We start from the raw sequence: 23,889 nt of genomic DNA, 5'->3' as shown, positions 1-23,889 counted from the left end.
GGCTCAGAAGGCAGCGTCTGGAGCGTTTCCACCATGGCCTGGGCTCTGCTCCTTGTCACCCTCCTCACTCAGGGCACAGGTGAGGCCTCCAGGGAAGGGACCCCAGGGACATCTGGCTGATCCTTTGTGTCTTTGTCCTCAGGGTGACCTGGGCCCCACATGGAACTGACCAGAGTGTGTTTCTCCTCTTTGCAGGGTCCTGGGCCCAGTCTGCCCTGACTCAGCCTCCCTCAGTGTCCGGGAATCCGGGACAGACAGTCACCATCACCTGTGCTGGAACCAGCAGTGACATCGGGAAATATAATTATGTCGGCTGGTACCAACAGCGCCCAGGCACGGCCCCCAAAACCTTGATTTATGAGGTCAATAAACGACCCTCAGGGATCCCTGATCGCTTCTCTGGCTCCAAGTCTGGGAACACGGCCTCCCTGACCATCTCTGGGCTCCAGGCTGAGGACGAGGCCGATTATTACTGTAGCTCAGCTGGAAGTGGTTACACTGTGCACAGTGGTCCAAGTTCATGGAGAAGTGAGACCAAAACCTGCCCTGAGCTCATAGACTCCCTGTTGCTGTGACTCTGCTGGTTGCTCATCTGCATCTGTGGTAGAAGCATTGGCAGCTGAGAGGAGATCTGAGGACCCTTAAGAGGGATGAAGACAAATGACAACGTGTGGTTTTCATGTTTGTTGTCCCTCCTCTTTGACCTGCATCTGAGTGGGCTGAGCCAGGGAGGGTTGGGGACAGACTCTGGGTCTCAGAGTTGTCCCTTTCCTGGCATCGGTGAACCCTGTCCGGGGACAGCCCTGCAGGAAGACAGTCTCCCTAAACAATTCAGTCCAGAGTCTCTATGTTGCTGTTCTTTTTTGAATATGTACTTTGAATTAGTATTATTATTGTTGTTATTATTATTATCATTATGATTATGATGATTATTACTTTGGCCACACCACGAGGCTTGTGTGATGCTACTTCCCTGACCAGGGATTGAACCCGGGCCGCAGCAGTGAAAGCGGGGAGTCCTAATGACTGGACCAACAGGGAATTCTGCAGAAGGTCACTTTTCTCGTGGCCTGAGGACATGGGGAGGTGGAGGAAACAAGCAGGAAAACCCCGTCTATTGACCAGAGCAGTAACACGCAGATGAAACGGGGTGAAATCTTTGATGATCAAGTTCATAACAAATGGCACAGCCATGAGCCTAGAAAGGCCCCTTTATCACATCTGCACTCTCCTCTTGTCAACCTCTTCTTAGTCAGGACACTGGCCAGTGGGCTCATGGCCTTCCGTTGTCATGTGAGAATCAGAAGCTGAGAAAGGACAGTTGTCTGCTCAGAGGGCAAAGGGGAGAGTGGGGAGGGCAGACTCGGGTTCAGGACTTGGCTCCTGCCTGGTGCCCCCCCCCATGGGTGGCCTCACACGAGTGCCCTTGGCGCTCAGTGGGGCTAGAATGGGCGGGGGGGCTAGTGGTCAAGGACCTGCTCGTAGATTCGATGTGCAGATGCTTCAGAACAAAGAGGTGGGGGCGGAGATGGGACAAGGCTGCAGCTCGGGGTCCCACCAGCCACCCAGCAAACAGCAGGTGTTTCCCCTGATGGGCGTGACCCTTTCCCAAAGTTAGAGAACTTGGAGATGGGCGTCCAACAGAGGGTGCTGTGGAGTGTCCCCTGCCCTGAGGTTCCCAGAGACACAGTCCTGTCCCAGCAGAGACACTGAAGGTCCAGGAGCTCATTGCCTGAGGGACTTCAGCTGGTCTTTCTCTCCCTGAAGCCAGCTACAAACAATTCATGCTCCTGCATATACATGTCATCCTTGTGTCAAAAGATTTTAATCCCTGAGCTATATTCTCCCCCCAAGATGCAGAAAATCTAGTGTCCAGGGCCAGGTCAGAGGGGTGAGGAGAGGATGAGGAGGGGCAGGTGCAGGAAGCTGATCTGCATGGAGGCCCCTCCCTCCTCTGAGCGGGGAGGGGATAAGAGAGGTCTGGGGGAGCAGGCCGAGGGCTGGGGGCTCAGAAGGCAGCGACTGGCATGTCTTCACCATGGCCTGGGCTCTGCTCCTTCTCACCCTCCTCACTCAGGGCACAGGTGAGGCCTCCAGGGAAGGGAACCCACGGACATCTGGCTGATCCTTTGTGTCTTTGTCCTCAGGGTGACCTGGGCCCCAGCACTGAACTGACCAGAGTGTGTTTCTCCTCTTTGCAGGGTCCTGGGCCCAGTCTGGCCTGACTCAGCCTCCCTCAGTGTCCGGGAATCCGGGACAGACGGTCACCATCTCCTGTGCTGGAACCAGCAGTGACGTCGGGGGTTATAATCAGGTTGGCTGGTACCAACAGCGCCCAGGCACGGCCCCCAAAACCTTGATTTATGAGGTCAATAAACAACACTCAGGGATCCCTGATCGCTTCTCTGGCTCCAAGTGTGGGAACATGGCCTCCCTGACCATCTCTGGGCTCCAGGCTGAGGACGAGGCAGATTATTACTGTAGCTCAGGTACAAGTAGTAGCACTGTGCAAGGTGGTCCAAGTTCATGGAGAAGTTGAGACCAAAACCTGCCCTGAGCTCATAGACTCCCTGTTGCTGTGACTCTGCTGGTTGCTCATCTGCATCTGTGGTAGAAGCATTGGCAGCTGAGAGGAGATCTGAGGACCCTGCAGAGGGATGCAGACAAATGACAACGTGTGGTTTTCATGTTTGTTGTCCCTCCTCGTTGACCTGCATCTGAGTGGGCTGAGCCAGAGAGGGCTGTTCTCAGGGCTGTCTCTCTCCTGGCATCATGAACCCTGTCCAGGGACAACCCTGCCAGAGGATCTTCTCCTCAATACAATGGGCTCTTTGCAAAGTTTCTCCAGAATGGAAGGTGGGCTGGAGGTCATGTCCCCCATTCCTCAGTGACGTCAAGGTCACATGTTTCCATGAGGAGCCAGTGCAGTTTCCAGGTGGAATCCCAGCACACCTAACGCCTGTGAGAATTCATTGAAAAAACAGGCTCGTGTGTCCACGGTTCAATATTACTTTCTTTTGAAACTGGCAGATATCAAATGCAATGATTTTAAATTTTAAATTATGTGAAGTCAGAAGTTTTTGTTTCTTGTTTTTCTGTTCTTTTCTTTTTTCTTTTTTTTTTTTATCCATGCCATGTGGCATGTGAGATATTAGTTCCCTGACCAGGGATCACACCCATGTCTCCTGCAATGAAAGCGCTAAGTCTTAACCACTGGAGCACCAGGAATCTCCCAAATTCAATATTTTAGATGAAAAACAAAGTGCATGGGTTAAATTGCTCAGGACACCTCATCACCCCAGTAAGAAGAAGAGGAATATTTGATAGCTGTGTTTTCAGGCGTCCAGAACTGGAAAGCAGCTCTTTTTCTGTGGTTCTGTCTCCTGGCTCTCATGAAGTTGGAATCACGTGTCAGTGGGCTGTTTTCATTAAGGTCCTCTGACATTGGAAGACGCCTCGTATATGGCTCACTACATGCTAGCCCTGTGCACTCTTTTCTTGTCCAAATCATCTTTCTGCTAAATCTGAATTTTTAAAAATTTTTTTAAAGATTTTTAAAATGTGAACCATCTTTAATGTCTTTATTGAATATGTTACAATATTGCTTTTGTTTTATGTTTTGGTTTTTGGCCGTAAGGCAAATGGGATCTTAGCTCCCCGACCAGGGATCGAACCCGCACCCCCTGCATTGGAAGGCGAAGTCTCAACCACCGGCTCAACAGGGAAGTCCCTAAATCTATTTTTTTTTAACCCAGCGAATTATGCCCCCTATTTTCCAAGTCTATGCTAGTCTCCATCTGAATAATCATTTGTCTTTATCACAGCAATTTACACATGACCAGAATCTTTGGTCTTTCTGTGTATATGGTCAAAGCTCAAATAGAGTGTAAAAAATATTTACCAATTTTATTTCTAAGTTCTAATTTCACTGGGATTATAGCTGCTCCCAAGTGTGCAGGGCAGGAATCAGAGTCTTTTCACTCTCCTGAAATAGCCTCTGTTATAATTTACCCTCTCTCATTATTATGGAAACAGCTGTTCTTCCTTTCCATCCGTCCTGTTATCCTGTTACCCCTCTCTTTTTATTCTATTGAATGTATAGCTGCATTGATAATCGGTCTTACTTTTCTCTAAGAAAAGCTTTTTTAGTTTTAATGACAATGACCTGAATAAGGCTCTTCACATGTTCTCCTTCTCAGAGTCTCTGAAGGATCCAGTTTGGGGGGCATCTCCTCTTCTCTCTAAGTGTTGTTTGCATGTGTCCTGGACGAGCTGGATCGGCAGGGAGGGGGCAGGGTCTCAGCTGCATCAAACAGCCTGAGAGGGTCTTTGTTCTGATACTGGCTCTGTCTTTTTATTCCCACTTTCTTTGTTCAAAGATTCCAGGTGAGTGTTTCTACCACATCCAAGGCTTCAAGAGTAGGTTTTTACCTTATACTTGCAGTTTCTCATGAAAATTTCCTCCATGTCTGAGTCCTGGTCTATGTAGCTAAGGAGAGGAAAAGTAGTCATGTCTCTTTCAGTGTATTTTGCACAATTCCTTTTATTATGAAATGCAGCATTCCTGAAGAAGAATGTATGGAAATGCACACTCACAATTTAAGGAGCAATAATAAACAGAAACCACATAACCCCAGATGAAATCTACACCCCAAACACATCTGTCTACCCCACTCCCCGATTAGCTGGTTTGCTGACTTCAGGGTTAATCATTCCATGGCCTTTCTTTACATTCCTGCCCCAGTCTTCCTAGGTATGCATCCCCCAAACAACATAGTTTGAAACAGTGGGTACAAGCATCCAACCCGCTGAGTGAGGAAAGGGTAGTGTGTCTACAGGTGAGGCCCCAAGAGACATGGACCCTGACAGAGGCTCAGCTTGGTCCTGGGCGGAGCTTCCTTGGGTTTCCTGGAGCCTGTCCTGAAGACGGCAGACAGGGTCCCAGAGGAAAGACAAGGAACCCTAGAGTCAGGCGTCTGGCCCTGTGGGATGTGGGTGGGTCCTGGATCTCTAAGGGGAATATTGTCAGGGGATCAGCTGCCCCACATATCCTGCTACTCAGCGGGACGTGGACTCCAGGAGCTGTCTGAGATCACTTCACTGGGAGGAAGCGAGAGAGATTGTTCCTGGCTGATCAAGACCCTAGAAAATGGATCATGTCAAGACAAGCCTAGTCCAGACATAAAGTACAAATCAGAATCCGGGCGACACGCATCCAACCTTATAGGATGGTGTCAGGTATGTCAGCACCTGGATGATGTCAGCTTCCTTGTAGGTGAATATTTCTGCCAGTTGCCCATTAGAGAAAGGCCTCCATGGGAGATGGCCATTCCAGAGAGGTGGGCAGAGGCTACAAAACTCTGGAGGCACACAGGCTTCTCCTCCTGATCCCCACAGAGTCAGCTCTGCCATGCCCCCTTATCCAGGACATGTGGTTCACCCTCTCCCTAGAACAAACCTGTCAGTGGGATTAGTGGGCAGTGGTCTACCAGCCTCACGACTAAAAGGAGAGAGAATCTGGGGATCTACCTGCTTCTGTAAGGACTCACACTCATTATAATTGTTAAGTTATCTCAGCTCATCATAGCCATACTCGCCACCGATCACAACCTAAGGAATGAGAAATCTACTTAGCACCACTGCAGACCTGGGACTGGCCTTTCTCAGGAGGAAGTCAGCTAACACTTGTCGACATGCATCTTGGCTTCCATATTTCTGTTTTTCTGTACTCCTATGTTCTTTGGAGTCTTCCTGAACTCTGAAATATGCCTCTAACTATCAGTATTGTTTGACTTGGGTTTGAAAGAAACAATCATAGTTGTGCATTCGTTCCACATCACCCATAATGACCAGGGTGAAGAACTCTGGGACAGGCGTTTGTGTTGTGAGGCTGGGGAGAGGGAGAGAGAGAGGAGGAAACATTGTGGTAGAATCCGCAGGGAACTGGTTTTTCTTTTTTTTTTTTGACCCCGCCAAGTGGCATGTGGGATCTTAGTTCCCCGACCAGGGATGGAAACCGTGCCCCCTGCATTGGAAGCATGACATCTTAACCACTGGACCACCAGGGAAGTCCTGGAACTATTTCGTTGGCTGACATTTTCCTAACATACCAATAGTCAATCAACCTGAAGAGGGGTCTCAAAAATTGTCCACACCTCAAGATTTCTTTACAATGAAACTTGATGCGGTTGCCTTCACATTTCTATACCCTGGGGCTTGTCAAGATTCTGGATGTGAGGGTTTCCCTGTGTCTCTCTGTCTCCTGTCCTTTGGGAACTCCAATTATTTGTGTATTAGGTCAATTGAAGTCCCACAATTTGTGGATACTACTTCATTCTTTTAAATTCTTTTTCCCCCTCTGTGTTGGACGTGCAACTGTTTCCATTGCAATGACTTTGAGTCAGAAATCTTTCGTTATCCAATGCTCTGTCTGTCATTAATCCCATCTGCTGTAATTTTCTCTGTAGTAGATTCACTGTGTTTTTTTCCACCTTCCATTGCTTAGCTGAGACTTTCTTTTTTAAAAATTTTTTATTGGAATATAGTAGATTTACACTGTTGTGTTAGTTTCTGCTGTACAGCAAATTGAATCAGTTATACATATACATATATCACTCTTTTTTAGATTTTTCTCCCATATATTGGCTGAGACTTTCTATCTCTCTATTGACTTCAGGAGGTTCTGTCCTTATTTCTTGCATCATTTTTAACAAACTGGTTGAACATCTTTGTGACATAATTCCAGCAGATCTGTGAGACACGCTCTGTTAACTTTCCCTTCCATACAGTTGAGAAGTTCTGGTTTTCCATATGCCCAGTGATTTCAGTCTATCCTGGTGTGGCCAGTATTTTGTGGTGAAACTATGGGTCTTTAAATCCTATGTTGGCATTTTGGTTTAATCAGATTCTCTGCCCGGTTGAGTACAGGTGGTTGATTCCACCCAGCTTTGTGTGAACTGTGCTTTCCATGTCAGTTCATTTACACAGACTTGGACCTGCTCCTCGGACACGTCCTGCAATGAGCTGCACAGTGGCCCGCCTGGGAACTGGGTTGTTTTCTGTCCCTCAGGTTCCAGGGCCTCGGTTGGCACCATCTGCAGCCACCAGGGGGCAGCAAGGGCCAGGATTTGGGGAAGGTACCTGTGGCTTATATTGTCCTGTATGAAGTTTCAAGAGCTTCTTCCTGCGTAACCCCTCTTATGTCCCAAAGCATGTGTGCCCCAAGAAATCATCTTCAAAAGTGCTAATAAATGGCCCAGGGCTCAGGCTTGGGCCTCAGACTCAGAGCACTTCGGAGACAGAGGCTGGAGCGGAATCCGAGGACCCTCCCAACTGAGGAGGATGAGAGGGAGTTGGGGGTGGGGGAGGGATGGGTTGGGAGTTTGGGACCAGCAGATACAAACTACTATATATAGGATGGATAGACAACAAGGTCCTACGGTATAGTGCAGGGAACTGTTTTCAATATCCTGTGATAAACCATAATGGAAAAGAATAAGAAACAGAATGTATATATAAGTGAATAAGTGAGTCACTTTGCTGTACAACAGAGATTCGCACAACATTGTAATTCAACTATACTTCAATAGAATGTGTTTTGTTTCTTTTTTCTCTTTTTTTTAATTTTTAAAAATTCTTTAGTTGCGCCACGTGACGTGCAGCACCTTAGTCCCCCGAACGTTGATCAAACCCACACCGCCTGCAGTGGAAGTGTGGAGCCTTAACCACTGGACCACCAGGGAAGTCCCTTCAATAAATATTTTTAAAACAGAAGTAGTTGAAGGGATACTGGTACCCAGCTTTGCCTTTAACTCTCAGAAAGCGGGGCAGTTGGATCTTTCAGCTGCCTGGGCTCAGGGCCTCTCCTTTCTCCCAAGAGCACAGAGGGGACCTTCTGGGATTCCTCCCCCAGGAAGCACGATGACTCTCACACCAGGAGAGACAGGAAATCCCGGGCTGGATTCCTTTTCCACATCATGTCATAGACTCGGTCTGTCCTCACACACCATGTGAAGGAGTTAATTCTCCAGTAATCTCTGCTGTCCAGGGATGCAGAAGAATCTAGAACAAACCAAGTCAGAAGGGGTGAGCAGAGGGGGTGAGGAGGGGCAGGTGCAGGAAGCTGATTTGCATGGAGGCCCCTCCCTCCTCTGTGGGGGAGGGGATAAGAGAGGTCTGGGGGAGCAGGCCCAGAGCTGGGCGCTCAGAAGGCAGCGTCTGGGACGTCTGCACCATGGCCTGGGCTCTGCTCCTTGTCACCCTCCTCACTCAGGGCACAGGTGAGGCCTCCAGGGAAGGGACCCTAGGGACATCTGGCTGATCCTTTGTGTCTTTGTCCTCAGGGTGACCGGGGCCCCACATGGAACTGACCAGAGTGTGTTTCTCCTCTTTGCAGGGTCCTGGGCCCAGTCTGGCCTGACTCAGCCTCCCTCAGTGTCCGGGAATCCGGGACAGACGGTCACCATCTCCTGTGCTGGAACCAGCAGTGACGTCGGGAAATATAATTATGTCGGCTGGTACCAACAGCACCCGGGCACGGCCCCCAAAACCTTGATTTATGAGGTCAATAAACGACCCTCAGGGATCCCTGATCGCTTCTCTGGCTCCAAGTCTGGGAACACGGCCTCCCTGACCATCTCTGGGCTCTAGGCTGAGGACGAGGCAGATTATTACTGTAGCTCAGGTACAAGTAGTAGCACTTTGCACAGTGGTCCAAGTTCATTGGGAAGTGAGACCAAAACCTGCCCTGAGCTCACAGGTTTCCCGTTGCTGTGACTCTGCTGGTTGCTCATCTGCATCTGTGGTAGAAGCATCGGCAGCTGAGAGGAGATCTGAGGACCCTGCAGAGGGATGAGGACAAATGACAATGTGTGGTTTTCATGTTTGTTGTCCCTCCTCTTTGACCTGCATCTGAGTGGGCTGAACCAGGGAGGGCTGGGGACACACTCTGGGTCTCAGAATTGTCCCTGTCCTGGCATCGGTGAAACCTGTCCGTGGACAGCTCTACAGGAAGACAGTCTCCCAATACGATGGGCTCTTTGCAACGTGGCTCCAGTATGGAGGGTGGGCTGGAGGGTATGTCCTCCCTTACTCAGTGATGTCAAGGTCACATGTTTCCATGAAGAACCAATGCAGCTTCCAGGTGGAATCCCAGCATATCTAACCCCTGTGAGAATTCATTGAAAAACAGGCGTGAGTGTCGTGGCTTCAATATTAAATTTTTCTTGAACCTGAAAGACAGTTTTCAATTGGAAACATTACTAAAATTTTAATTATGTGAATTCAATAGTTAAAAAAAAATTTTTTTTAATGTTTTGTTTTGGTTTTTGTTGTGTTTTCTGTGGCCATGCCACGCACCTTGTGGGATCTATGTTCCCTGACCAGGGATCGAAACTTCACCCCCTGCAATGTAAGTGCTAAGTCTCAGCCCCTGGACCGCCAGGGATATCCCAAATTCAATAGTTTAGATGAAAAAGTACGTTGGTTGGATTCCTCAGGACACATCATCCCCACAGTAACAAGTGAAGTGGAACATTTGATAACTGTGTGTTCAGGCATCCAGGACTGGAGAGCACCTCTTTCTTGTGGTCCTGGCTCCTGGCTCGCATGAAGTTGGAGTCACGTGTCAATCGGGCTGTTTTCACATGTCAATCGGTCCTCTAACTTTGGAATACCCGTCGTATATGGCTCACTCTATGCCGGTTCTGGGCACGCTTTTCTTGTCTAAATCATCTTCCTGATAAACCTGATTTTTTTTTAACCCCACCAGTTAGGCCCCTTATTTTCCAAGTCTATGTTAGTCTCAATCTGTGTATTCATTTGTCTTTATCACAGCATTTTACAAATGACCAGAGTCTTTGGTCTTTCTATCTGTATCATCAGAGCTCAAGTAGAGTGTAGAAAATATTGACCAACTTTATTTCTAAGTTCTACTTTCATTGGGATTATAGCTGCTAATAAGTGTGCAATACAGGAATCAGAGTGTTTTTACTCTCCTGAAATAGCCTCTGTTATGATTTCTACCCTCCACCATTATTATGGAAACAGCCGTTGCTCCTTCGCATCTGTCCTGTTATCCTGTTATTTCTTTCTTCTTTTTTTCTATTAAACATATAGCTGCATTTATAATCAGTCTTACATTTTTCAAAGTAAGACTTTTTCTTTTAATGAGAATGACCTGAATATGACTCTCCACATGTTCAGAAGTCACATTCTACCAAGTAGACTGAGCTGTGATATCAAATATTCCCCTGAATATAGTAACCCTGAGCTTGCAGTTTAAACAATCCAGTGTGGGTACTTGTAGGCAGATGTGTGTGTTTGTGCCTGAGAATCGGAGCAAAGGTCACCTTGTGTCCACACACGGACCCCTCCCCACTCCCATCCTCACTGCAGGTCCTAACAGCTCCGTGACTGAGCAGGATGTGGATGAGTTTTCAAAAGAGCACGATGGGATACACACTGAATCTAGAGGATCATTGATTCCCTTCTGTTTGATGAGAAAACTTCTGGAGAAGTTTTGACCCAATATTTTAGGTGGATTTGGAAACATATGTTTGACTAAGAAAAAAGGTACTTTCTATCATAGATGATATTTTGATTCTCGGAATCTCAATGAAATGAAAATCTCGGGACACAAAGCAACAGACTCAAGTCAAGAGCATCTCTTGCCATTTTGTGCCCCGTCCAATGTGATGCTCAAACATTATTCCAGACAGCATGTGGGACCCTGCTCTGGACTGAAGGTGTGTCTTGTTTTGTATCCATATCCCAGAAGTGGGAACAGGAGCCCTTGCTCAGGTTTGGGGGCGGGGTGGACAGAGAGGAAATTTCCTAAGGGTTCACAGTGAATGAAGGGTCAAGGGATATCCGATGGGTTATGTTTTCTGGAGCAGAGATGAAGAATCTCTGAAAATTCAATTAAATTTTAAAAAAATCTCCTTACTCTTTGCTGTTGTAATATGTGCAAGGCAGAATACGACTCATGGGAAATCTACTAAGGATTCACCATCAAAAGTGGGTAAACAATAACTTTCCTGCAGGTGGTTTGCTTTGGTTATTTTCCCACTGCAAACGTATGGCATATTTAAAGGATAAACCAAGAAGGAAGCAGTGGACATTAGCCTGTGTTATGGAGAAAGAAGATCTGGACTATTTGTGCATTTTCTCCTTAATGAGGACAAAACATGTTCTGACTGGCAGAGGACTCCCTCCTGCTATGTGGGATCCCTCCTCATGGAGGCTGGGTGGCAGCCTGAGGTCTTGTGGGAGCTCTGGCAGCTCTTAAGATCCACGAGGCAGAGGCTCCAGACGAGCTTCTGGGTGGGGGGGAGCGAGTATGGCTGCAACTGGGGTCCCTGCCTTCGGATCAAGGAGCCACAGAGAGAAACCAGCAGGGGTGTAGACAGGAGCTTACACTGAAAGTCTGGAGAGCAGGAGTTCCAAGTGTGGACCTGATAATTCTCTCACTGGAGCTTGTTCCAAGGGTGGTGGGGAGGTGTGGGGAGTTTCCAGTGCTCATGACTTACTGCTTCCCTGGGTGGTCCTGGGCTGTCCAGGGAGGGGTGAAGTTTAGTGCAGACCCTGATTCCCATGATGACTTTTACCCCCCGCGTGCAGACGGCAGGAGATGGAGGGAAACCCTAGACCCTGGGTTTGCTGCTTGTTTTCTCAGATCATCCTGTGTCGAGTGTCCCCAAGACCACAGGCAACTACTTTTGTCATTAAGAAGACCCACAAAAAAAAAAAAAAAAAAAGAAGACCCACAAGACTCAGTAGAGAGGTGTCCTGGGTGTCCTGGTGGCTGTGATTTCCTTCAGTGAAGGGAGATCAAGCAAAATCAGCAAAGGGCTTGGCGGACGAGGTGAAATCTGAGGAAACGAGGATAAACTTCCAGGAGACCTTTCCCAGGGTCGGGCTTCATCACCAGAGTTAAATGGTGACAACCTGTGTGAATTGTGCCCCAGGGAGCCTCATCAGACCCACAAGACTCTTACTGGAGGCTGGTCTCCTAGGCATCCTGTGCCTGGCATCTACCGAAATTCCAGATTCCCGCTGGGGAGCAGGTCAGGGGTTCAGAGTAAACCATAAGGTTGCGGGAAAGTGGAGACTCAGGGGGTCATTCTTCTTGGGGAATAGCCTAAACCTTCCTGAAATCTAATCACAAGACACAAACCAAGGGCGAGTCTTGTGGGCACGTCTATCTAAGGACATTAGTCTCAGGCTGTGGGGTAACTCTGATGTGCACAAATCCTATGTGTATTCCTGCGCCTGAGTTCGGGCCCTGGATCCAAGGGAAACCCAACATCTCACCATCAGGTCCAGGTTATGTTCTATCGCAGGATGTGCTCTGTTTCTGTGAAGAAACACACACACAGCCCCACACAAATACAGACAGACAAACAGACACACACACACACACACACACCCAGCACCATCACTCCTGTGTCCCCTCCACAGTACCCAGGAAAGAAGCAGGAATCTGTTCTGTGGGAACCTGGAGCTCCTTCTGCATCACCCCCGGGGCCCTGTGCCCAGAGGCAGGAGCATAAACCCTGGGATGCAAAGGACAATTACACCAATTGTCAACTTTCCTCGTAATCAGGAACTACACATTTAAGATACTGATAGTGACAATCTTGGGAAAGACCAGTCAGCCCTGATCCTCTGTCTAGAAAACACACTGGGTCCAGCGTCTCTGTGGACACAGGTGCCTGACCTCAGGGAGGCGCCAGCTCTGGGGTGAGCACCTCCCGCTGAGCACAGGGGACAGAGGAGAATCCTCACTTGCACCACGTGGCAGACAGACCTGCCTGAGGAGAGGTCCTTGCGGCTGGGCCCTGAGGCCGACTCTGACCCAGTCCCTCCTCCCAGCCCTGCACACCCTGGCATCTTCCTTCATTTTCCATTAGGTCTCCCTCCATCCTGACGGAACTAAAATCCTTCTTACGTTATTCTTTTTCAAAGCATTTTGAGAATTCAGATTCATCTCATGGGCCCATATTTCTCATCCGTGTACCTATGGGGGTGGAGTCATTTATCGTGTGAGGTTCCCCTGCCCTGAGCTGAGATCTCCTCAAGGTCACTGTCACTGAGACAAGGTCATGCTGAGACAAGATTAGAGACCCTTCAAGGGCCCTTCTGAGTCACCTGGGGAGGAAGGTGACAATTCTGTCCTGATGGGGCTGCAGGACAAAGGATGAGCCCATGGAGGGGATGAGGAGGGACTGGGTGGCTGGAGCTGAGCTGGGAGGAGCAGGAAGTGGGGGGGTCAGAGCTGGGGGGTCAGCCCCACTCAGCTGCCTCCCTGGGGTTCCGTCGTCACCATCTGAGGCCACCAGGGGGCAGCGAGGGCCTGGGTTTGGGGAGGTTCTGCTGTGGTTTCCTGACCTGTATGAAGCCCCCAGCTGCGGCCTCCTTAACCCCCTAAGGGAGAGTGTGGGGTGCAGTGTCCCCGGTCTGTTCTGCTTCATAAAACCTTTACTAGGAAGGCCAACAAAGGTCCCAGGGCTCCTCCTCAGAGCCCTGCAGAGGCAGGGGACAGGGGGGCAGGGGGCCCGTCCTGCTGAGGGGACAGGTTGGGGAGGGGGATGCACACCCCCAGCTCCCCTGTGGTGTCGGGAGGAGTCGGGATGGAATCTCTAAGTCACCCCAGCCCCTTGGGCCCCTGTCCTCACCTTCCACCCGCAAAACCCAAAGAGTGATTATCGGGATTATTAGCCAACGATATCTTGACTCCCATAGTGGACGACAGGGACATCCCAGGATGGCCCCATTTCCTGGGCCCTGTAATGGTCAGTGTCCTGACTAATGACAACGTGTCACAGAGTTTTCATCCTCTCAGATAAGCCCTGCTGTCCATGGACACCTGCAGAGCCAAGTCAGAGGGGTGAGGAGATAATGAGGAGGGGCAGGTGCAGGAAGCTGATTTGCATGGAGGCCCCTCCCTCCTCTGAGGGGTTAGGGGATAAGAGAGGTCTGGGGGAGCAGGCCGAGGGCTGGGGGCTCAGAAGGCAGTGACTGGCGTGTCTCCACCATGGCCTGGGCTCTGCTCCTTGTCACCCTCCTCACTCAGGGCACAGGTGAGGCCTCCAGGGAAGGGACCCCAGGGACATCTGGCTGATCCTTTGTGTCTTTGTCCTCAGGGTGACCTGGGCCCCACACGGAACTGACCAGAGTGTGTTTCTCCTCTTTGCAGGGTCCTGGGCCCAGTCTGCCCTGACTCAGCCTCCCTCAGTGTCCGGGAATCCGGGACAGACGGTCACCATCTCCTGTGCTGGAACCAGCAGTGACATCGGGAAATATAATGCTGTCAGCTGGTTCCAACAGCTCCCAGGCACGGCCCCCAAAACCCTGATTTATCAGGTCAATAAACGGCCCTCAGGGATCCCTGCTCGCTTCTCTGGGTCCAAGTCTGGGAACACGGCCACCCTGACCATCTCTGGGCTCCAGGCTGAGGACGAGGCCGATTATTACTGTAGCTCAGGTTCAAGTAGTAGCACTTTGCACAGTGGTCCAAGTTCATGGAGAAGTGAGACCAAAACCTGCCCTGAGCTCACAGGCTCCCCGTTGCGGTGACTCTGCTGGTTGCTCATCTGCATCTGTGGTAGAAGCATTGGCAGCTGAGAGGAGATCTGAGGACCCTGAAGAGGGATGAAGACAAATGACAATGTGTGGTTTTCATGTTTGTTGTCCCTCCTCTTTGACCTGCATCTGAGTGGGCTGAGCCAGGGAGGGTTGGGGACACACTCTGGGTCTCAGCTTTGTCCACTCTCCTGGCATCGGTGAACCCTGTCCGGGGACAGCCCTGCAGGATGGTGGTCTCCCCGGTACGATGGGCTCTTTGAAAGGTGGCTCCAGAATGGAAGGTGGGCTGGAGGGCACGTCCCGTATTCCTCAGTGATGTCAAGGTCACGTGTTTCCATGAGGAGCCAGTGCAGTTTCCAGGTGGAATCCCAGCATATCTAAGACCTGTGAGAATTAATTGAAAAACTGCGCGAGTGTTGTGGGTTCAATGTTATTTTTTCTTGAACAGTTTTCTAACGCAACCATTACTGAAATTAAATTATGTGAATTGAATAGTTTGTTTTTAATTTGTTTTTGTTTGTTTGTTTTTTTGTTTTCTTTTTTTTTTTGGCCATGCCACGTGGCATGTGGGATATTAGTTCCCTGACTAGGGATGGAACCTCTACCCCCTGCAATGGAAGGTCTAATTCTTAACCACTGGAGAGCAAGGTATGTCCCGAATTCAATAGTTTAGATGAAAAACAAAGTACATGGGTTGGATTGCTCAGGACACATCATCCCCACAGTAACAAGTGAAGAGGAACATTTGATAGCTGTGTGTTCAGGCATCTAGGACTGGAGAGCAGCTCTTTCTTGTGGTCCTGGCTCCTGGCTCTCATGAAGTTGGAGTCACGTGTCAGTCGGGTTGATTACATTAAGGTCCTCTAACTTTGGAAGGCCCCTGCTATATGACTAACTCCATACCAGTCCTGTGTACACTTTGCTTATCCAAATCATCTTCCTGATAAATCTGATTTATTTTATTTTATTTTATTTTTTATAAATTTATTTATTTTTAAAATTTATTTATTTTTGGCTGTGTTGGGTGTTTGGTGCTGTGTGTCGGCTTTCTCTAGTTGCAGTGAGTGGGGGCTACTCTTCGTTGCTGTGTGTGGGCTTCTCTTGTTGCAGAGCACAGGCTCTAGGCGAGTGGGCTCAGTAGTTGTGGCTCTCGGGCTCTGGAGTGCAGGCTCAGTAGTTGTGGCACACGGGCTTAGCTGCTCTGCGGCATGTGGGATCTTCCCAGCCCAGGGCTCGAACCCGTGTCCCCTGCATTGGCAGGCTTATTCTTAACCACTGTCCCGCTAAGGAAGTCCCAATCTGATTTATTTTAACCCAGCCAATTAGGCTCCATATTTTCTAAGTGTATCCTGTCTCAATCTGAAGAATCTTTTATCTTTATCACAACATTTTACATTTGACCAGAATCATTGGTCTTTCTAACTATATTGTCAAAGATCAGGTATAGTGTAGAAAATATTTACCGACTTCATTTCTAAGATCTACTTTCATTGGGATTACAGCTGCTCCTAAGGTGCAGTGTGGGAATAAGAGTGTTTTTACTCTCCTGAAATAGCCTCTGTTATAATATCTACCCTCCTGCATTATTATGGGGACAGCCGTTCTTCCTTTCCTTCTGTACTGTTATCCTGTTATCTCTCTCTTTTTCTCTATTAAACATAGAGCTGCATTTATAATCAGTTTTACATTTTTCTAAGAAAGGCTTTTTTCTTTTTAATGAGAATGACCTGAATCTGGCTCTCCACTTCCTCAGAAGTCACATCCTATGCATTAGCCTGAGCTGTGATATCAAATATTCCTCTGAATATAGTCATCTTGAGCTTGCAGTTTAAACAATCCAGTCCAGGTAATTGTAGGCAGATGTGTGTGTTTGTGCATGAGAACCTGACCAAAGGTCACCTTAGGTCCACACATGGACCACTCCCGGCTTCCGTTCTCACTTCAGGTTCCAAATGCTCAGTCATGGAGCAGGACATGGGTGAGTTTTCAAGAGCACAATGGTGATACACACTAAATCAAGAGGATGTTTGATGCCCTTCTCTTTGATGAGAAAACTTCTGGACAAGTTTTGACCCAATATTTTAGGTGGATTTGGAAAGATATGTTTGACCAAGAAAATAGCTGCTTTCTGTGATAGATGATATTTTGATTCTCAGTCTCAATGTAATGAAAATCTCAGAACACAAAGCAACAGACTCAAGTCAAAAGCGTCTCTTGCCATATTGTACCACATTCGATGTGATGCCCAAACACTGTTCCAGACAGCATGCCGGTACCCAGCTCTGGAATGAAGGTGTATCTTGTTTTGTCTCCTTATCCCAGAAGTGGGAACAGGAGCCCTCACTCAGGTCGGGGGTGGGGTGGACAGAGAGGAATTTCCCTCAGAGTCCACAGTGAATGAGGGGTCTGCACCACAGGCGTCAAGGGATTTCCAATGGATTACCTTTTCTGGATCAGTGATGAAGAATCTCTGAGAATTCAATTACAATTTTTTAAAAAATCTGAATTTCTAGGCATGAATCCATCCATAATCTTTGCCGTTGTAACATGTGCAATGCAGAATAATACTCCTGGGAAATCCAATAAGAATCACAGTCAAAAGTGGGTAAACAAAGAACTTTCCTGCAGGTGGTTTGCTTTGGTTATTTCCCCACTGCAAACATTTGGAATATTGAAAGGATAAACAAAGAAGGACTAAGTGGACGTTAGCCTGTGTTATTGAGAAAGAAGGGCTGGACTATTTGGGTATTTTCTCCTTAATGAGGACAAAACACGTGCTAACTGGTAAAGGATTCCCTCCTGCTACTGGGGATCCCCCCCACCATAGAGGCCGGGTGGTGGCCTGAGGCTCTTGTGGGAGCTGTGGCAGCCCTTGAGATCCACGAGGCAGAGGCTCCAGACCATCTTCCAGGGTTGGGGGGCGAATGTGGCTTCATATAGGGCCCCAGCCTTCAGATCAAGGTTCCACAGAAAGAGTGGTGTAGACAGGAGTCCACACTGAAAGTCAGGAGAGCAGGAGATCCGAGTGTGGACCTGATCTTTCTCTCACTGGAGCTTGTGCTGGGGGTGGTGGAGAGCTGTGGTGAGTTCCAGTGCTCGTGACCTCGCGACTCCCTGGGTGGTCCTGGGGTGTCCATGGAGGGGTGGAGTTTGCTACAAACCCTGAATCTCATGATGACCTTTACCCCCCGGGTGCAGAGGGTAGGAGATGGAGGGAAACCCTAGACCCTGGGTTTACTGCTTGTTTTCTCAGATCGTCCTGTGTCGAGTGTCCCCAAGACCACAGGCAGCTATTTGTGTCACAAAGAAGACCCCTAGGACTCAGTAGAGAGTCGTCCTAATGGCTGTGATTTCCTTCAGTGAATGGAGATCAAGCAAAATCAGCAAAGGGCCATGGTGGATGAGGTGAAATACGAAGAAACCAGGAGAAGTTTCCAGGAGGCCTTTCCCAGATGAGGGTCGGGCTTCATCACCAGAATCAAATGGTGACAACGTGTGTGAACTGTGCCCCAGGGAGCCTCATCAGACCCACAAGACTCTTACTGGAGGCTGGTCTCCTAGGCATCCTGTGCCAGGCATCTACTGAAATTCCAGATTCCCGCTGGGGAGCAGGTCAGGGGTTCAGAGTAAACCATAAGGTTGCGGGAAAGTGGAGACTCAGGGGGTCATTCTTCTTGGGGAATAGCCTAAACCTTCCTGAAATCTAATCACAAGACACAAACCAAGGGCGAGTCTTGTGGGCAGGTCTATCTAAGGACATTAGTCTCAGGCTGTGGGGTAACTCTGATGTGCACAAATCCTATGTGTATTCCCGCGCCTGAGTTCGGGCCCTGGATCCAAGGGAAACCCAACATCTCACCATCAGGTCGAGTTACGCTCTATCATAGGATGTGCTCTGTCTCTGTGAATAAACACACATACAGACCCACACAAATGCAGACACACACACACACACACACACACCCAGCACCATCACTCCTGGGTCCCCTCCACAGTACCCAGGAAAGAAGCAGGAATCTGTTCTGTGGGGACCTGGAGCTCCTTCTGCATCACCCCCGGGGCCCTGTGCCCAGAGGCAGGAGCATAAACCCTGGGATGCAAAGGACAATTACACCAATTGTCAACTTTCCTCGTAATCAGGAACTAGACATTTCAGATACTGAGAAAGTGACAATCTTGGGAAAGACCAGTCAGCCCTGATCCTCTGTCTAGAAGACACAATGGGCCTAGCATCTGGACACAGGTGCCTGACCTCAGGGAGGCGCCAGCTCTGGGGTGAGCACCTCCCGCTGAGCACAGGGGACAGAGGAGAATCCTCACTTGCACCACGTGGCAGACAGACCTGCCTGAGGAGAGGGCCCTGCAGCTGGGCCCTGAGGCCGACTCTGACCCAGTCCCTCCTCCCAGCCCTGCACACCCTGGCATCTTCCTTCATTTTCCATTAGGTCTCCCTCCATCCTGACGGAACTAAAATCCTTCTTACATTATTCTTTTTCAAAGCGTTTTGAGAATTCAGATTCATCTCATGGGCCCATATTTCTCATCCGTGTACCTATGGGGGTGGAGTCATTTATCGTGTGAGGTTCCCCTGCCCTGAGCTGAGATCTCCTCAAGGTCACTGTCACTGAGACAAGGTCATGCTGAGACAAGATTAGAGACCCTTCAAGGGCCCTTCTGAGTCACCTGGGGAGGAAGGTGACAATTCTGTCCTGATGGGGCTGCAGGACAAAGGATGAGCCCATGGAGGGGATGAGGAGGGACTGGGTGGCTGGAGCTGAGCTGGGAGGAGCAGGAAGTGGGGGGGTCAGAGCTGGGGGGTCAGCCCCACTCAGCTGCCTCCCTGGGGTTCCGTCGTCACCATCTGAGGCCACCAGGGGGCAGCGAGGGCCTGGGTTTGGGGAGGTTCTGCTGTGGTTTCCTGACCTGTATGAAGCCCCCAGCTGCGGCCTCCTTAACCCCCTAAGGGAGAGTGTGGGGTGCAGTGTCCCCGGTCTGTTCTGCTTCATAAAACCTTTACTAGGAAAGCCAACAAAGGTCCCAGGGCTCCTCCTCAGAGCCCTGCAGAGGCAGGGGACAGGGGGGCAGGGGGCCCGTCCTGCTGAGGGGACAGGTTGGGGAGGGGGATGCACACCCCCAGCTCCCCTGTGGTGTCGGGAGGAGTCGGGATGGAATCTCTAAGTCACCCCAGCCCCTCGGGCCCCTGTCCTCACCTTCCACCCTCAAAACCCAAAGAGTGATTATCGGGATTATTAGCCAACGATATTTTGACTCAAATAGTGGATGACAGGGACATCCCAGGATGGCCCCATTTCCTGGGCCCTGTAATGGTCAGTGTCCTGACTAAGGACAATGTGTCACAGAGTTTTCATCCTCTCAGATGAGCCCTGCTGTCCATGGACACCTGCAGAGCCAGGTCAGAGGGGTGAGGAGAGGATGAGGAGGGGCAGGTGCAGGAAGCTGATTTGCATGGAGGCCCCTCCCTCCTCTGAGCGGGGAGGGGATAAGAGAGGTCTGGGGGAGCAGGCCGAGGGCTGGGGGCTCAGAAGGCAGCGTCTGGAGCATCTCCACCATGTCCTGGGCTCTGCTCCTTGTCACCCTCCTCACTCAGGGCACAGGTGAGGCCTCCAGGGAAGGGACCCCAGAGACATCTGGCTGATCCTTTGTCCTCAGTGTGACCTGGGCCCCACATGGAACTGACCAGAGTGTGTTTCTCCTCTTTGCAGGGTCCTGGGCCCAGTCTGCCCTGACTCAGCCTCCCTCAGTGTCCGGGAATCCGGGACAGACGGTCACCATCTCCTGTGCTGGAACCAGCAGTGACGTCGGGGGTTATAACTATGTCAGCTGGTACCAACAGCACCCGGGCATGGCCCCCAAAACCCTGATTTATGATGTCAATAAACGGCCCTCAGGGATCTCTGATCGCTTCTCTGGGTCCAAGTCTGGCAACACGGCCTCCTTGACCATCTCTGGGCTCCAGGCTGAGGACGAGGCTGATTATTACTGTAGCTCAGCTAGAAGTGGTAGTACTTTGCACAGTGGCCCAAGTTCATGGGGAACTGAGACCAATATCTCCTCTGAGATCACTCAGCCCTTCACACCTAAACTGAGGCTTTCATTTGCTTTTGTTATTAGTTTATTTACAAGCAATTATGAACTTAAACAAAAATATATAGGTTACATAGAGAACTGCTGCATAACCTTTTTCCAGATTCACGAATTTTAAATACTTTGCCATAATCGCTTTTCTTATATCCCGTTTTCTCTCATTCCCTCTCTGCATTTGTATGTCTATACACACACACATCCATATGCACACACAGCACACACCCAGGCACACAAAACATTTATTTTCTGAATCATTTGAGAGTAATTTGTATCTACCAGCAACCAAGCCTTCGTATTTTTTCTTACATAGGATTCATAATCCATAACATACATCATTTTAAGGTGAATCATCCAGTGGTTTTTAATAGAGTCACAAGTTTGAACATCCACTAACATTCTATCTTCCAAGATATTTTCATCCTCATAAAAGGAACACCTCATCCATCACCAGTCAATCCCCTTTCCCTAGTCCCTCCAGCTCTCAAAACCATTTTTTTTAATAGTTTTATTTATTTTATTTATTTACTTTTGGCTGCATTGGGTCTTCATTGCTGTGCACGGGCTTTCTCTAGTTGTGGCGAGCGGGGGCTACTCTTCGTTGCGGTGTGCAGGCTTCTCATTTCAGTGGCTTCTCTTGTTGCAGAGCACGGGCTCTAGGCATGCGGGCTTTCGTAGTTGTGGCACATGGGCTCAGTAGTTGTGGCTCACGGGCTCTAGAGTGCAGGCTCAGTAGTTGTGGCACACGGGCTTAGCTGCTCCGCGGCATGTGGGATCTTCCCAGACCAGGGCTAGAGCCCAAGTCTCCTGTATTGGCAGGCGGATTCTTAACCACTGTGCCACCAGGGAAGCCCCTCAAACCATTAATATACTTCCTGCCTGTTCTAGACTTTTCACATGAATGCAACAATACCTTATGTGGCCCTTTTTGCCTGGCTCCTCTCACTCTATAATATTTTCAAGGTTCTTTCCTGTTGCAGCACATATGAGTACTTCATTCATTCTTATTGCCAAATAATGCCACATTGTCAGCATCGACCTACTTGCTTGAACATCTGGGTGGACCCAGGCATAAGCACCAGATGGCTTTCCCATCTTGCGAGAACTTTCCCAGTTTTAGCTCTGAAAGTGCCCTGTCCTGTCTGGGACTTCAATCTGGGGCAAATCACGGTGGATCGTCACTGAGATGGTTAATTTTATGTGTCAGCTTGACTGGTCACAGGGGACCCAGATGAAGCATCATTTCTGGATGGGTCTGGGCAGGTGTTCCTGGATGAGATGAGCATTTGAATCTGGGGACTCAGTAAATACATTGCCCTTCGCAGTGTGGGTGGGCATCACCCAATCTGTTGAGGGTCTGTGTAGAGAAAAAGGAAAAGGCAGGAGGATTTCACGTCTGTTTTCTCTTCTCACTGTACGAGCTGGGACATTTCACCTCAACTTCTCCAGCCCTCAGACTGGAATTTACATCACTGGCTCCCCTGGTTCCCAAATCTTTGGACACAAACTGAATTACATCACCAGCTTTCTCAGCTTTCTAGGTGTAGAGAGTGGCTCCTGGGACTTCCCTGCTCAATAATCAATACTAATCTCTCTCTCGCTCTCTCCCTATATATATATATATATTCCTTACAAAAAATTCTTCTTTAGTTATATGTATATATTTTTATTTGTTTTGTTTCCCTAGAGAACCCTGACTAATAGAGTCCTCTTAACAGGAAGCTCAATCTTCTCATAATGTTCTCATCATCATTATTTTTTCTAAGCTTTTACCTGTTACCTTCTTTCTTTCCCTATGAACACATAGGTCAGTATCATCATGCTTGAATCACCTTGGCTGGAACAAGGTCATGCAGGGACCCCCAGCAGCTGGGTCACAGCACAGGGGGAAGGGGTCTCAGCTACTGGACACCAAACAATGTCCTGAGTCACGTCCCCTTGTGCATAAGGCTGGTGAGAGGCTACACCTGCCCGACAGGTGTGTGTCCTGGTGGAGACGACAGAGGTGGCACAGAGGCCACTGTCCCAGGATCCTCTGTGGCACCTGCGGGGAGACTTGCTCCCTGACTGTAAGGGCATCAGTGGGATCTTTACCAAGAGCCACCTGTGCACAGGCGGCGGGAGCCACCATGGCCTCTACGAGTGTCTCCTGTAAAGGTGGGAGCACAGTCTCCTGCTGAGAAATTGGTCACTGTTTTTACAACATGGAGAATTCCCAACAAAACCACAAGGCAGATGTGGCGAGCAGAGGATGCTTCAGTAGGAGATTTCTGGAGCCACCCCCCTCCAGGTGTGCGATGTGTGGAGTCTCAGGCTGTAGTGGCAGCTTCCTGTGCAGCTTCAAATAATTATACTATATTTGAATATATGAATATATTTATACAATGATGAGAGGAATGTCACTTTGGGTGGAGGTAACATGAAATGGTTTAGCGGTCCCTATGGTCAGGGTATCCGCCAGGGTTGTTATTATTCACAGCAAAGAGGGATCAGCATCGCCGGCCTGGTACCTTCCTGCGTCCATTGAATTTGGGTCAGGTGTCATTAAACTTTTCTGGCTATTATGACATTCTTTTCTTAAACTGTTAGTATTTAATGAATCCCATATTTAATTTTTTCCAGAAAGATAAGAATCCAGTAATTGATTTTAGTGATTCTTAATAGGTATATGCTTTTACTTTATTGCTTATTACTCCTATTATGTGTTAGTAGTAATTTTCCTCCTTTTGTGGCAGTCATTCTTATTATATTTCCGTCATGTTTTATTGAGTGGGTGCAAACATCTCAGGAATTTTTAATTCAACTGTGACGCCCAAATCATGAGGGGCCCTGAGTTGCTGCTTGTATGAATAAACGTGCAGCAGAGGCAAGACAGCTCCTGTGACCCCGGGGTTTGCTTCTTGCAGGAAGCACTGGACGCCTGGAGTGATCACAGGAGGCCTGTCCACAGCGACCCCCGCAGACAAAGACCCAAACCGCTGGGATCTGACCTGGTGTCAGATGCCTGACTGATGGACTTGTGAGAAGTTCCTGAACCAGTCCCCGCTTTATTATAATCTCAAAAAAAGACATCGTTAAGTGAATGTCTACATAGTACAGCACATACCTCTGTGAAACACACACCAATGATTGTCTCAAATCCAGAGCTAACACTTCCCCGCACACTTTTCCTTTCCCGTCCCCAGAGGCCCCCCTTCACCC

At 49.0% G+C, this 23,889-nt stretch overlaps 5 gene segments (V, D, J or C); all 5 read left to right on the top strand.

The window, feature by feature from the left end:
• Window positions 1-575, top strand: LOC103002092 (immunoglobulin lambda variable 2-8-like). The segment is given in 2 exon segments: window positions 1-79; window positions 196-575. Coding segments are annotated over 2 exon segments (426 nt in total).
• Window positions 576-2,009: 1,434 nt separating this feature from the next.
• Window positions 2,010-2,539, top strand: LOC103001815 (immunoglobulin lambda variable 2-18-like). The segment is given in 2 exon segments: window positions 2,010-2,084; window positions 2,202-2,539. Coding segments are annotated over 2 exon segments (384 nt in total).
• A 5,670-nt stretch (window positions 2,540-8,209) lies between these two features.
• Window positions 8,210-8,655, top strand: LOC114235772 (immunoglobulin lambda variable 2-8-like). The segment is given in 2 exon segments: window positions 8,210-8,279; window positions 8,396-8,655. Coding segments are annotated over 2 exon segments (300 nt in total).
• Window positions 8,656-14,002: 5,347 nt separating this feature from the next.
• Window positions 14,003-14,577, top strand: LOC103001558 (immunoglobulin lambda variable 2-18-like). The segment is given in 2 exon segments: window positions 14,003-14,081; window positions 14,198-14,577. Coding segments are annotated over 2 exon segments (426 nt in total).
• A 5,543-nt stretch (window positions 14,578-20,120) lies between these two features.
• Window positions 20,121-23,617, top strand: LOC103000996 (immunoglobulin lambda variable 2-14-like). The segment is given in 3 exon segments: window positions 20,121-20,201; window positions 20,310-20,630; window positions 23,595-23,617. Coding segments are annotated over 3 exon segments (390 nt in total).
• The last annotated feature ends 272 nt before the right edge of the window (window positions 23,618-23,889 follow it).

Source organism: Balaenoptera acutorostrata, chromosome 13 (genome assembly GCF_949987535.1).
Source record: "Balaenoptera acutorostrata chromosome 13, mBalAcu1.1, whole genome shotgun sequence".
Lineage (NCBI taxonomy): Eukaryota > Metazoa > Chordata > Mammalia > Artiodactyla > Balaenopteridae > Balaenoptera > Balaenoptera acutorostrata.
The sequence above is the reverse complement of the archived record's forward strand: the minus strand, read 5'-3'. Positions and strand labels throughout refer to the sequence as shown.